Source organism: Muntiacus reevesi, chromosome 18, assembly GCF_963930625.1.
Source record: "Muntiacus reevesi chromosome 18, mMunRee1.1, whole genome shotgun sequence".
Lineage (NCBI taxonomy): Eukaryota > Metazoa > Chordata > Mammalia > Artiodactyla > Cervidae > Muntiacus > Muntiacus reevesi.
Genome location: NC_089266.1, coordinates 51,553,094 through 51,567,540, shown reverse-complemented (window position 1 = coordinate 51,567,540; position 14,447 = coordinate 51,553,094). Strand labels below are relative to the sequence as shown.

General features: G+C 39.7%; 1 protein-coding gene across 2 annotated transcripts in view; it reads right to left on the bottom strand.

Moving 5' to 3' along the window:
• Positions 1-14,447, bottom strand: part of TRIM37 (tripartite motif containing 37) — a 127,969-nt gene that overhangs the window by 27,079 nt on the left and 86,443 nt on the right. For both annotated transcript variants that reach the window (XM_065910108.1, XM_065910109.1), the window contains exons 18-19: positions 11,627-11,818; positions 3,022-3,330 (exon numbers count right to left, since the gene is read on the bottom strand). In XM_065910108.1, coding sequence (XP_065766180.1) covers positions 3,022-3,330; positions 11,627-11,818 — 501 coding nt within the window. The remainder of the gene's footprint in view (positions 1-3,021; positions 3,331-11,626; positions 11,819-14,447) is intronic.

Below are 14,447 nucleotides of genomic sequence, written 5' to 3'. Positions count from 1 at the left end.
ATTATAGCCAGGACATGGAAGCAACCTAGATGCCCATCAGCAGACGAATGGATAAGGAAGCTGTGGTACATATACACCATGGAATACTACTCAGCCGTTAAAAAGAATTCATTTGAATCAGTTCTAATGAGATGGATGAAATTGGAGCCCATTATACAGAGTGAAGTAAGCCAGAAAGATAAAGAACATTACAGTATACTAACACATATATATGGAATTTAGAAAGATGGTAACGATAACCCTATATGCAAAACAGAAAAAGAGACACAGATATACAGAACAGACTTTTGGACTCTGTGGGAGAAGGTGAGGGTGGGATGTTTCGCGAGAACAGCATGTTTATTATCTATAGTGAAACAGATCACCAGCCCAGGTTGGATGCATGAGACAAGTGCTCGGGCCTCGTGCACTGGGAAGACCCAGAGGAATCGGGTGGAGAGGGAGGTGGGAGGGGGGATCGGGATGGGGAATACATGTAAATCCATGGCTGATTCATGTCAATGTATGGCAAAAACCACTACAATATTGTAAAGTAATTAGCCTCCAACTAATAAAAATAAATGAAAAAAAAAAAGAAAAAAAAAACTGTCAACAGAATAAATCCTAAAAGTATTCTCACAAGAAAAAAACATTTTTTAAATTTTGTATATATGAGAGGATGGATGTTCACTAAACTCATCGTGGTAATCACTTCTTGATGTATGTAAGCCAAATCATTATTCTATACATCTTAAATTTATACAGTTCTGTAGATTAATTACATCTCAATAAAACTAGAAGAAAAAAGGAGAGAAAAATGATAAAAATAAAGGACTCTTTTTTTTTTCTCAAAAAAAAAAGTTGATAGTAAACTTTATGTTATTAATGTATATACTTTACCACCAAAAAAAACCAGGTTAAAAAAAGTAGATATGTTTAAGAAAAGGAAAACAAGACACAGATGTCAAACTCCTGCCTGATTCCACCACCCCTCCAGGAACCACCCAATTTATTGTGACGCTTCTCGAAGGAGTCGAGCAGTCATGCTCTGGTTTCCCACCTCATTTGCTTCTGTTCTACCCCTCCACGGGAATGGTTCCAAAAAGGCCCATCCACCCTTCATCTTGATGCCTCTCAATGACAGACAACCAGTCCACCTTTTTCGAGATGCATTAAAAAAAAATTTTTTTTTTGAGATTTCATTTCTTCCGTTGTTCTCTACCTTAATGACTGCTCTTTTCATCTTCCTTAGCTAGATTCCCTAACAGGCCTTTAAATGTTTAAGTGCCCAGAACCAAAACTTCTCTTTTCCCTTCATACTTGATCCTTGGTTTTAAACAACATCTGACACTGCTGACTCCCAACTGCTTATATCCAGCTTTACCCTCATATGCTTCAGATTTACGAAAGCATTCAACTGCCTATGAGATATTTAACTAGATCTAGCAGACATCTCAAACCAAACTTGTTTTTTAAAAAATTCCTGACATAATGCCCCTATGTCCCACCATCCCCACACCTGCTTCTTCCTATTTAACTTGCATCTCAATTAATGATACCAGCAATCACTAAGTTGCTTAGACCAAACAGTTAAACATCATTCTTAGTTTTTCTCTTTTCCTAAACCCTTTCTTATCAGGTTTGTGGCAAAGAATTGAGCCCTCATGGTTTAAAATATCCACTGTATGTAACAGATGAACTTCTCTCCTGTGTATCTAGAGTGCTACTAGTTATATATCATCCTTGGGAGACTGGAACCTCAGTAAAGAAAGGCTGCTAGACTCTGAGCAAGTCCAGTGCAGAAACCCCGGAATAAGTCAGTGTCTCATACAAGCTATTGTTATAGGCTGTGAACTGGCCTCATAACTTTCACTCTCAATCCTTTTCAGACCCTTCTCCACACAACAAAGCAATCTTTGTTTTACAAGTATATCAGATCATAAACACCCCTCTGATTTTTATTGTCTAGAGACTTCCCGCCAAAATCAGAATAAAACTCAAACTGCTTACTGAGGTCTTATAAGACCCTATGTGATCTAATAGAGAAGGAAACAGCAACCCACTCCAGTATTCTTGCCTGGGAAATCCCACAGAGGAGCCTGGCGGGCTACAGTCCACGGGGTCGCGAAAGTGTCAAGACACAACTGAGCGACTGAGCCCGTGCCTGATCTAGATCCTCTCTCTCTGACGTACCTCCTGTTGCTCTCGCTTCTCCTCACTTCACCACGCTCAGCCAAACTGGTCTTCCTTCAGCCTTCAGACATGTAGAGTGAATCCTGTATACGTGACTTTGCATTTTCTGTTCTGTTTACTGTGAAGAATGCTTCCCCCAGACCTCCACAAGGCTCCCACTCCTCAACCTTCAGATGTCAGTTCAACGCTCGCCTCCTGAGGGACTTTCTGACAACCCTGACTAAAACAGCTCACTCCTCACTCTGCCCACCCCACTCCTCTGCTGTGGACTTCAAAAGACTTTTTATCTACTGAAATAATCTTTACCTGTCTACACATTTTAATGTCCAATTCCTATCACACGAGCAATGAATGCAGGATTCATGAGAGTAAAGATTCTGTCTTATTTGTTGCCAGGAAAGAATAAGCAATCAAGAAATGTTAACTCTGTTGTATAGCAGAAAATATACAAAGTCAGTTTTGGATGGGAGAAAAAACTATGTATTTGTAGTCCTAATTAACACTGAGGGAGATATTTAAATATTATTATTCTGTACTTTGGCCACTGCATGCAAAGAGTTGACTCATTGGAAAAGACCCTGATGCTGGGAGGGATTGGGGGCAGGAGAAGGGAACGACAGAGGATGAGATGGTTGGATGGCATCACCGACTCAATGGACATGGGTTTGAGTAAACTCCGGGAGTTGGTGATGGACAGGGTGGCGTGGCGTGCTGCGATTCATGGCGTCGCAAAGAGTCGGACACGACTGAGCTACTGAACTGAACTGAACTGATTCTGAAAATATCCTCTCCTCGAGTTTCCCAAAAGATACATGGAGAAATAAAACTAAGAGGATCTTTTTCACTTACAGTTTCGTATGTAACAACTGGCAACTGATGACTTTGCCAAGAGCTCCATTCCCAATTCCTGTAATCTGCTGGAGTTTTCGGTCCCACATGCGGCCAGAGCTGCCTGGTCAGCAGAAAGGAGGCTTGTAGGCATGTCTCCAGAAGCAGCATTGTTGCTTTTTATTTCTGAAAGTGTGTTCTTTACATCAGTTTTCATACATCGAACTTCAGCCATTTGAGTTTTGAGTCTTTTTAGCATCTTTAAATCAGAGGGAACTCGCCACATTGCCTGCTGCTTCCGTTGGTCTTTATCTTTTCGAGAATACGATGCTGCAGAGAGAAAGTAACAAGTCATGTTAACATAGACCTCAACATTCATGAAACCATTCTGTACTGTGAATATAGGCAAATTTGAGGTGCAAGTAACCTAAAGCTCTTTAGGTGGTACCAACAATAAAAGCATGCATTAAATTCAATTAATGAAAACAGATATAAGTATCCTAACTCTATTCACACCTACAAAGTTAAAATCTGGGTCACATTTAGTTGTTGTTCAGTCATTCAGTCTTGTCCGGCTCTTTGTGACCCCATGGACTGCAGTACGCCAGGCCTCCCTGGCCATCACCAACTCCCAGAGTTTACTCAAACTCATGTCCATTGAGTTGGTGATGCCATTCAACCATCTCATCCTGTTGTCCCCTTCCCCTCCCGCCTTCAAGCTTTCCCAGTATCAGGATCTTTTCCAATGAGTCAGGTCTTCCAATTAGGTGCCAAAGTATTGGAGCTTCAGCTTCAGCATCAGTCCTTCCAATGAATATTTAAGGGTTGATTTCCTGTAGGATTGACTGGTTGGATCTCCTCGTAGTCCAAGGAACTCTCAAGAGTCTTCTCCCACACCACAGTTCAAAAGCATCAATTCTTCAGTGCTCAGCCTTCTTGATGGTCCCACTCTCACATCCGTATATGACTACTAGAAAAACCATAGCTTTGACTACACATATCTTTGCTGGCAAAGTGATGTCTTTGCTTTCTAAACACGCTGTCTAGATTTGGCAAAGCTTTACTTCCAAGCAGCGTCTTATAATTTCATGGCTGCAGTCACCTGTACTGATTCTGACGCCCAAGAAAATAAAATCTGTTACCACTTTTTGCCCATCTATTTGCCATGAAGGGATGGAATCGGATGCCACGATCTTAAGTTTTTTTAATCTTTAGTTTTAAGCCAGCTTTTTCACTCTCTTCTATCATCCTCATCAAGAGGCTCTTTAGTTCCTCTTCACTTTCTGCCATTAGAGTGGGATCATCTGCATATCCATAGTTACTGATATTTCTCCCAGCAATCTTGATTCCAGCTTGTGAGTCATCCAGTCTGGCAACGTGCATGAGGTACTCTGCACATAAGTTAAATAAGCAGGGTGACAATATACAGCCTTGACACTCTTTCCCAATTTGGAACCAGTCTGTTGTTCCATGCCCCGTTCTCACTGTTGTTGCTTCTTGACCTGCATACAGGTTTCTCAGAAGGCAGGTAAGATAACCTGGTATACCTATCTCTTGAAGAATTTTTCAGTTTGTTGTGATCCACACAGTGAAAGGTTTTAGCCTGCTCAATGAAGCAGAAGTAGATGTTTTTATGGAATTCTCTTGCTTTTTCTATGATTGAACAGTTGTTGGTAACTTGATCTCTGGTTCCCCTGCCTTTGATCTCTGGTTCCAGCCTGTACATCTGGAACTTCTTGGTTCATGTATTGTTGAAGCCTACCTTGAAGAATTTTGAGCATTACCTTGCTAGCAAGTGAAATGAGCACAACTGTATGGTAGTTTGAACATTCTTTGACATTGCCTTTCTTTGGGATTGGAATGAAAACTGACCTTTTCCAGTCCTGTGGCCTCTGCCGAGTTTTCCAAATTTGCTGGCATATTGAGGGCAGCACTTTGCCAGCATCATCTTTTAGAATCTGAAATAGCTCAGCTGGAATTCCATCACCTCCACTAGCTTTGTCTGTAGTAATGCTTCCTAAGGCCCACTTGACTTCATATTCCAGGATGTCTGAAACTAGGTCAGTGACCACACCATTGTGTTTATCTGGGTCATTAAGGACTTTTTTGTATAGTTCTTCTGTGTATTCTTGCCACCTTCTCTTAATCTCTTCTGCTTCTGTTAGGTCCTTGCTATTTCTGTTCTTCATCTGTGCCCATCTTTACATAACATTTTCCCTTGGGATCTCTAATTTTCTTGAAGAGATCTGTAGTCTTTCCCATTCTATTGTTTTTCTCTATTTCTTCACATTTTAATTACTCAAATCTGAATTATACATTTAACTCTAAAAATTTTAAAAGCTGCCACACTGCCTGTGATTTCTTTTTCACATTTATTCACTTTTCTCAAATTTTCTATAATGAGCTTTTAGTATATTCACACACACACACACACACAAAACCTAGAAGCCAAACACTTGGTCAAATATGTTATACCTAGTATATAAAATATACAGTCTAACTCATACCCTGCTCACACACCGCAACAATCTACTGCCATAAGAGGGGGAAAAGGCAGACACCGCTGCCATTCCCCCAGTTCTACCATGCCTGCAGAACCCAGACTGTGTTTAGGTGTTAAGCAGGTCGGCACTGCTCAGGGCAGTGAAAGCTGTCCTTTGCTTGGCCCCAGAGGGTATGAGCCTACAACTAGTCTAAGCTTATTCCTCTTGGAGCATTTAGAGTGGGCACATGACTAAGAATTTCAGCCAAAGTTGGGGGAAGGGAGAGAGAGCCTCCATTCTGACTGGGAGATTTTATTATGTTGGGGATACAGCTAAAAGTAGAGGAGCTTAATTCAAACCAAGGAGTCTGCCTCCAGTCTTTGTGATCTTAATAACTTTGTGATCTTAATAACTTTTCTCTCCAGCATCACAAGAATAGGTCTTTTACATCCCATCTTTTCCTTTCTGCTAGTGACACATTCCTGTGAATAAATGATGCCTGCAACTGTGGCAGTCATCTTAACGCCACGCCAGAAAAGGCAAGAGAACTGCAGGGAGACCATCCCTTGTCCTGCCTTTAAATACCTGATGCACATGGAATCACTAACCTCCAGATGTAATATGTATAACAAAGTGCCTTTATTACTATTAGTTAAGCCACGATTAGCATGATTTCACTACTTGCAGCTGAAAGCATTCACAGTGGACTATTAGGAGAGATTTTGGAAACCCAGGATTTGGTCTCAGATCAACCATTTAGTTTCTGTAATGTTCTTTAAATCTTCTAACTTCTGACTCCACTTATTCATTTGGAAAATGAAGACAATAACATATATTGTGACAGGGCTGTCCTGAGGCTCAGGAGATCCAGTCTATGAAAGCTCTGCACAGCATACCTCCCACTCAACCCACTGTCCACCAAAGCATCACAGCAGTTTTTAAAACCCAAATCAGATGTTACATTCCTGCTTAGAGTCACCGAGGAAACATTAGTAGAGCACACAGGCCCTGCATTATCTGACCCCACCTCCACTCTCCATGGCTTTACGCTCTGCCTCGAGGTAGCTCAGTGCACCCCAGTCCTGCTGCTCTGACCTGCAGCCATGCCCTGTCCTCACGCTTTTCACATGTCCTCTTCCCTCTGCTCTCTCTCTAACTCAAACTTACCAGGTCAGATCAGAAATGTCTCCTTCTTCAAGCACCTAAACCCACCAAATGCTCCCCTCCTTTCAAATCAATTCTTACCTAATTTTGTAGAGCACATTATATTGCAGTAAGGAAGACAGACACGTAGAATGTGAACAACTTAGGAGGCTGAGGTTACATCATAGTGATCTTTGCATTCTAGGACATGCAGCCTATGGCACAAAATACTCAAAATGTTTTGCTAAATAAAACCTTTGTGGCTGTCATCTCCCACCCTACATCTACCTGGACTTAAATAGGAAACCCTGTATTAACCCACATGATTAGCTTATTATTACCAGAAACTGACAAGAATTGTTAAAAGTAAGAAGCCCAAATGGGAAAATACAAAATAGATTTAAACCTCCATTAATAAGTCAAAAAACAATTACTGAGCTTGTTTCAAATGCTAAGCACTGGTCTAGGCAGGAGACACAAAAGTGAACAGGACAAACACCCAGCCTTTGTTCTCACAGAGCTCACAGTCCCACTGTGAAAAAAATGAAAATCCATTCCAGTACTGCGTGGTAAGTGCCAGACAGGAGAGTGTAAAAACGCTATGGAATCTTATACCACGGGACTCTGACAAGGATACTCACTGCACTGAGGATGAGAAGCCGTCCTGAATTTGTCAAGTGATAAGGTTAACAGCATTGAGAGTTTCATCTGTAACGCTCACTCACCTCTTCCAAGAATGACAGTTATCTACAGCTCCTCCTGCAGATTTCAGTAGGTCACTGCCTCCACCCTTCTCCTGGTAAGCTAAGCTACTTAAGAGCACTCTTCTGTTGTTGTTTAGTTACTAAGTTGTGTCTTTTGCGACCCCATGGACTGTAGAGCGCCAGGTTCTCTGTCCAAGGGATTTCCTAGGCAAGAATACCGGAGTGGGTTACCATTTCCTTCTCCAGGGGATCTTCTCGATTCAGGGATCGAACTCGCATCTCCTGTGTTGGTGGGTGGATTCTTTAACACTGAGCCATCTGGGAAGTCCTCTTTACCACATTACAATTAGTTGCCAAGTCCCATAAACTCTACCTTCACAAGCATAACTCTTTGCTCTAAGTAAACTACTTCTCCATTGCCCAGGTTAATCTGTTCCCTAGATGTTTAAAGTAATTTTTATAATGCCAAAAGATCCTGAAGATCTTATCCCAGCTCCACACATTATAATGACTGAGAAAATACACAGAAATGTATGAATTTGTCCTCTCATACTGGGAATGACAGATAAACATCTACAACTGTATCCCGATTAAATTTTCCTTTCTGATAGTTTTCTTAACACTGCAAGCTTTCTAAAATATAGCTTGAATCAAACTATTCCTAAACTGAAACAATGGTTACCCACTGTTCACTATGAATAAATTCCTCAGGCAAGCCTTTCACAGAACAGATTCAACTTGCCTTTCTATTTACCACTGCGTGTACCTCGAAATCTGGTTCAGCCACACTATCTGTTGTTCATACCCTGATGCCCCTTATGATGTCCCTTTTACGAAACAGTGGTTAAGAACAAAACCTGGAGTGAGCCTGATACGTGACAGGTGTTCACTATAAACAACTCTATGCCAACAAATCTGACAACCTAGATGTAACAGACCAACTCCGAGAAAGGCAATCTGCCAAAACTCACAGAAAGAAAAACAGACTATATGAATAGGCCTGTATACACTAAAGAAATTCAGTCAGTAACGATACCTTTCCAAAACAGAAAGCATCTGGCCTGAATGGATCCACTGGTGAATTCTACCAAACATTTAACAATGAAATTATAAAATTCTCTACAGTCCCCACAAGAAGCAGAGGCAATACTTCCTTATTGAATCTATGAGGCCAGCATTACTCTAGTATCAAAGTCAGACATACATTACAAGAAAACTACAGACCAGTATCTCTGATGAATACAGATACCAAAAACCCTTAATAAAATATTAGCAGACAGAATTAAACAATATATTTAAAACATCATACATGACAACCAAATGGGATTTATCCCAGGTATCCAAGGCTTGTTCAATACTTGAAAATCATTTAATATAATCTATTTACATCAAATAAATAGATGCAAAAAAAAAAAAAGCATTTCACAAAATCCAGCAACCATTCACAATAAAACCTCAGAATAGAGGGGAATTTTCTCAACTTGATAAAAGAATATCTATGGAAAATTTACAGCTAGTATTATACTTTCTGGTGAGAAAATTAAAAGCTTTCCCATCAAGATCAGGGACATCTTTTCACCACTCCTTTCCAATCTCTACAGGAAGTTCTCGCTAATGCAATAAGACAAGAAAAGGAAATGAAAGTATACAGATTGAGAAGGAAACAATATACACAGAGTACAAAATGAACACTAAAATTCAAGCAAGCATTTTAATAAAAAGAAACCTGGATCTTTCTGCAATGTTAGCCTTAAATATCCTCTCACAGAAAGGTTATTTTTCACTTGGCTTCCATGACTCTCTTCTCTCTTCTCTCCAAAGGCTCTTCATCTGGCTCATCTTCCACACATGCAATAACAACAGATGTTCACCATAATTATGTTCCTAGCCCTTTTAAAGGATTTCTTCAAATTTATTCTTCTGCAATCTTACTCTCTTTGTTTTAATTACTTAGCATCAACCTCTCGGCAAATAAATGCCTGTATTTCAGTTCTTAATTTTTAGCTATCTACTGATCATCTCTACTGTGATATCCCACTGGTACTTCAAACTCAATATGCTTAAATCCAAGCTTGTTCTTCCTCTCTATTTCATACCGCATCCTCCTTGTCATCGACTTTTTAATCATTTTGATCTAAAACTCAATTCATTTCATTTATATTATCAATTTTAATAGAAAACTTTCAGAGAACAGAGATATTATTCTGTTTATGTAGTGTGCATTCTTTTCTCTGACACTGAATTCTTCAAAAACAGGATTTTACTTGTCTATAAAATATGCTATTCCTTGGACAACAATTTTTCAATCATAATTGTATTGTTGGATATTTTCAAAGAACTCTGATAGTTTTCTCTTTGGAATATACTCCTAAAAATAAAGTTACAGGATTAAAGGATAGAGGTATTTTACACCGACTACAAAATTTTCCTTCAAAAAGGTTAAAACAATGTATATATCCACCTGGAGAACCAGAAATTGTTTGTTTCACTAAGTCTTTGCAAACAACAATGCTTATAATTTAAGCAAAATCTTAGCTAAAAGTTTTTTTTAAGGGTATTTGTTTGTTGATCACAAGAACTATGTGTAATTTTAATTTTCTCTTTATAATTTTCTACATTTTAACTTTCTACAATAAAAATGCCTCAGAAAAAAATTATATGCAATGTGATAAGTGGTATTTTGTAGGCACATAATACAAAATGTACTTGAATGACAGAAAAAGGCAACTGTTTCTCTACCTAATTGGAGACAGTCTTTCAAACTGAGGCCCCATGCTTTCAGGAAGTATACTTTAGGAACAAAGAAAACTAAATACTCCAAGTTCTGATCTATCCTCCACCAGAGCAGCTCTATATCTATTTTCTACACTGAGGATCTGCCTTAAACTCCACCTGAAAAGTGAGTTCTGCTGCTGCAAAGCAGCACCAAAATCACTGTTCTAAATTACTGATTTGATTTGTAAAGTACTACTTTTTTTTTAGGAAGGTAGGAAAAATGTTCAGTTTATTTAGAAAGTTTTGCAACAAAAATGGTTTCTAAAATACGCCATTTAAAAGTAAATGCCTAGCACTTCCCTGGTGGCACAGCGGATAGGAATCCGCCTGCCAATGCAGAGGGCCTGGGTTAAACTCCTGGTTTGGGAGGATTCCACATGCTGTGCAGCAACTGAGGCCCTGCACCACACTACTGAGCCTGCTTGCTGCAACTACTGAAGCCTGTGTGCCTACAACCTGTCACACAACTGGAGAGGAGCCTCCACTCTGCAACTAGAAAGTAGCCCCTGATGCCCATAACTAGAGAAGGCCTGTGCACAGCAACAAAGACCCAACACAACCAAATTTTAAAAAATAAAATTAAGTTTAAAAAAGAGAAAAGCCTGTGTCTAAACTTTAAAAAGTCCACATTTGACTATACATCTAAATTCACGTAAGTGTATACATCATATTACAGTAACACAAATGTAATTTCTCTTTAACAAATAATTTTTTAAAAATACTGCTGCTCTTTTGAAACATCCCACCCTCACCTTCTCCCACGGAGTTCAAAAGTCTGTTTTGTACTTCTGTGTTTCTTTTTCTGTTTTGCATATAGGGTTATCGTTCCATGTATATTATCTATGGTGAATCAGATCACTAGCCCAGGTGGGATGCATGAGACGAGTGCTCGGGCCTGGTGCACTGGGAGGACCCAGAGGAGTCGGGTGGAGAGGGAGGTGGGAGGGGGGATCGGGATGGGGAATACGTGTAACTCAATGGCTGATTCGTGTCAATGTATGACAAAACCCACTGAAATGTTGTGAAGTAATTGGCCTCCAACTAATAAAATAAAATTTAAAAAAAAAATAAAAAAAATAAAAAAAATAAAAATACTGCTGCTAACTGGTATACATTTTTAGGCTACTGAATATCAAAGCATGAATAAACCTTCTTCTTTTTCTATTTTTAATTAACACACAGTCCCACTTAGAAGTCAGGGAACTCAGGAGGCCTGCGAAACTTTAAGTCCATTCACAAATGACAATTTTAATTCACATGGATCAAACTGCCCAGTAGTCACAATCTAAAAGGCAAATCATATAAAAACCTTCTTACAGGTACTTTGACATTATTTTTGTACAAAATATCTTTGAACAATAACAAAAAACTGATTTAATTGATATATTTTTATAAAATACAATGAAAAATCGATTTGTGACAGAAACATACCATGTTCCAACACTTAAGATATTTGAATTCAAATTTAAGAGTTCTTTTGGAGAAGCACAGAAAAAAGGAAAATTCCTGTTCATATTTTACCTGTGGGCTGAAGTGAAGCAGGAGGCCGAGGCTGTAAGCCCCACAAATTTTCCATACTGCTCCGGTCCTTAAGGTCCAAGAGATGTATTAAAATTAAAGGATCGATGTCTAATAAACTACTGGTAGCAGCAGAGCACAAGTGTGCTCTTCTTGACATTCTGCTACTGGCACCCACATAGCCATGGTTACCACCTGCAAAAGAGATACAGAAAATGAAAGCTATATGTAATTGGACAAATTCAAGTATACGTAAAAGAAAAAAGTAAACTGGTTAATGTCGTTTGAATACTTGTCTATGGACCTATCTCTTAGGAGCTGGTGTTCATGATAAGAAGCACAAAAAAACCATATCGCCAGAGAAGTGTACAAAGAACAGTGAATGACCACTGGCCTCATTACTATTCAAAATTCAGGAGTTATCCACAACCCCATACTGCGTGCATGCTCAGTCATGTCAGACTCTTCATGACTCTATGGACTATAGCTTGCCAGGAGCCTCTGTCCATGGAATTTTTCAGGCAAGAATACTGGGTACTGGAGTAGGTTGCTATTTCCTCCTTCAGGGTAATCTTCCTGACCCAGGGATCAAACCTGGGTCTCTTGCATCTCCTGCATTGGCAGGTGGATTCTTTACCACTATCGCCACCTGGGAAGCCCCACCCTAAATCCCAGAAATAAAAAGGTGAGAGCATGTGCAATACCCACAATTGGCGGATGAGGGTTAAGGAAAAGGAGAATGTATCTTATAACCCAGTGGTCTTGGATGAAAGTCAAGCCCCCTGGTATAAGAGATCCCAAGGATCTAGACATCAAAATGGAATCTTCTGCAGGTCTAGGAACAGTAAAATACTCAGGTCATGACTGTCTGGCAAGATGTTTTCTCTAGTTTGATTAAATACTGAAGTACAATACAAATATTTTAGACTTAACCTATTAATGACTGATACATAATATGACATCTGAGAACATGGTCATTCTGTATTACCTATATTGAACTAAAAAGCTCCTTAACCCAAGGAAACCATCTGACTTTTCTCCAGTGCCTAGTACAATGCCTAGCAAGTATTAGGTATGGAAATGTTGGTTAAAACTGACCTCCTGAAATAAAGTTATTTAAATATATTCTTAAAAAAACCCACAACATTAAAAAATGTTACATGCAAAGTCTTAAAAGTAGGTAATATAAAAATAACATGAAGTAATCAGGTCCTGACTATTCATGAGGGTGTTTCTAAAGAGATAGAGATGGATGGGGGTACTTAGGAGAAAAGTTTATTATTCAGAAGCTTCAGGCCAGTTATTTACTTATATGTTTTTCATCTATATTCACACCCTCATGTCCTTACCTTCTACTTGTTTGTCCTTCCTCTTCGAAGGATTATCTCGTTGCCAATTTCTCTTTTAGCCTCTGTACACACCACTGCAACTCCTATTTTCTTTTTGCAACTCCTATTTTAAAAGACAGAAAACTATTCCCTCTCCCCCTTCAAACTGTTCCTTAGCTCTTTTCCTTTACTAGGAAGTTCCCAAATCAGGCTGCATATAAGTCAGTTGGAGGAGTTTTTAAAATGACAGATTCCTGGCCCTACTCTAGATGTACTTGAATGAGGATATTGGACTGGGATCCAGGACTTTTTCAAAAAGCTACTCAGGTGGTTCTATCATACAGTAAATAGGTTCATTAGTCCAGATTATGGTATCGATTGCCCAACTATCTGGTTCTTCAAAAACAAAAGCTATTTATCTCTCCTGTTAAATGGACCTCCAAGTACAGAAATGGGTGTTAACAGTCTTCTGTTTCTAACCACTCTTCCAGGTCACTCACTACTCTCACCAATGAGCAAACTCCTTTCTGTCGTGGTTCAAGTCCTTTGGCTATTCCACCCCTCCCAGGTTCCCATCCTTCCACACACAGCAGTATCACATTTCATCCAAAGGCACCAGAGAGTTTAGCATCTATCTCAGTTTCCTCTCTGAGAGTCAGCACCGCCATTAACCTGGGCGAGTGTGTGCATGTCTGTCTCATACAGCCTAATTGCATGAGCGCATGCTCAGTCGGTTCAGTGTCTGACTGTTTGCCACCCCATGAACTATAGTCCACCAGGCTCCTCTGTCCAAGGGATTTTCCTAACCCAGGGACTGAACCTGCATTTCCAGCACCACAGGGAGGAGTCTTTACTGCTGAGCCACCAGGGAAGTCCATAAAGCCTAGTGAATGATCACAAATTAATAGCACCCCAAGATTCTTCCATGCCTCCTAAAATTGCTCACTTACCCTCCTCCCCAAAGGTAATGTCCATCCGGAGTAAAACACCATATATTAGTTTGCCTGTTTTTGAACCTTTTTTAAATGCAATGATACAGCTATATTCTTACATTCTGCTTTTTTGCTCAATATTATATTCATGAGATTCATCTATATTGCTATATATAGCAGCTTATTCATTTTCATTATTTCTGTGCAGCGCTATAAAATATGAATATATAAAACTACTTTATTTCTATTAGGAAAGAATTTGGGTTGCTTTTTGCTACTAGAAATAAAGCTGCTGCTAAGTCACTTCAGTCGTGTCCAACTCTGTGTGATCCCATAGACGTCAGCCCACCAGGCTCCGCCGTCCCTGGGATTCTCCAGGCAAGAACACTGGAGTGGGTTGCTATTTCCTTCTCCAAAGTGTGAAAGTGAAGTCGCTCTGTCGTGTCCGACTCTTAGCAACCCTATGGACTGCAGCCTACCAGGCTCCTCCACCCATGGGATTTTCCAGGCAAGAGTATTGGAGTGGGGTGCCATTGCCTTCTCCGAGAAATAAAGCTACTGAAC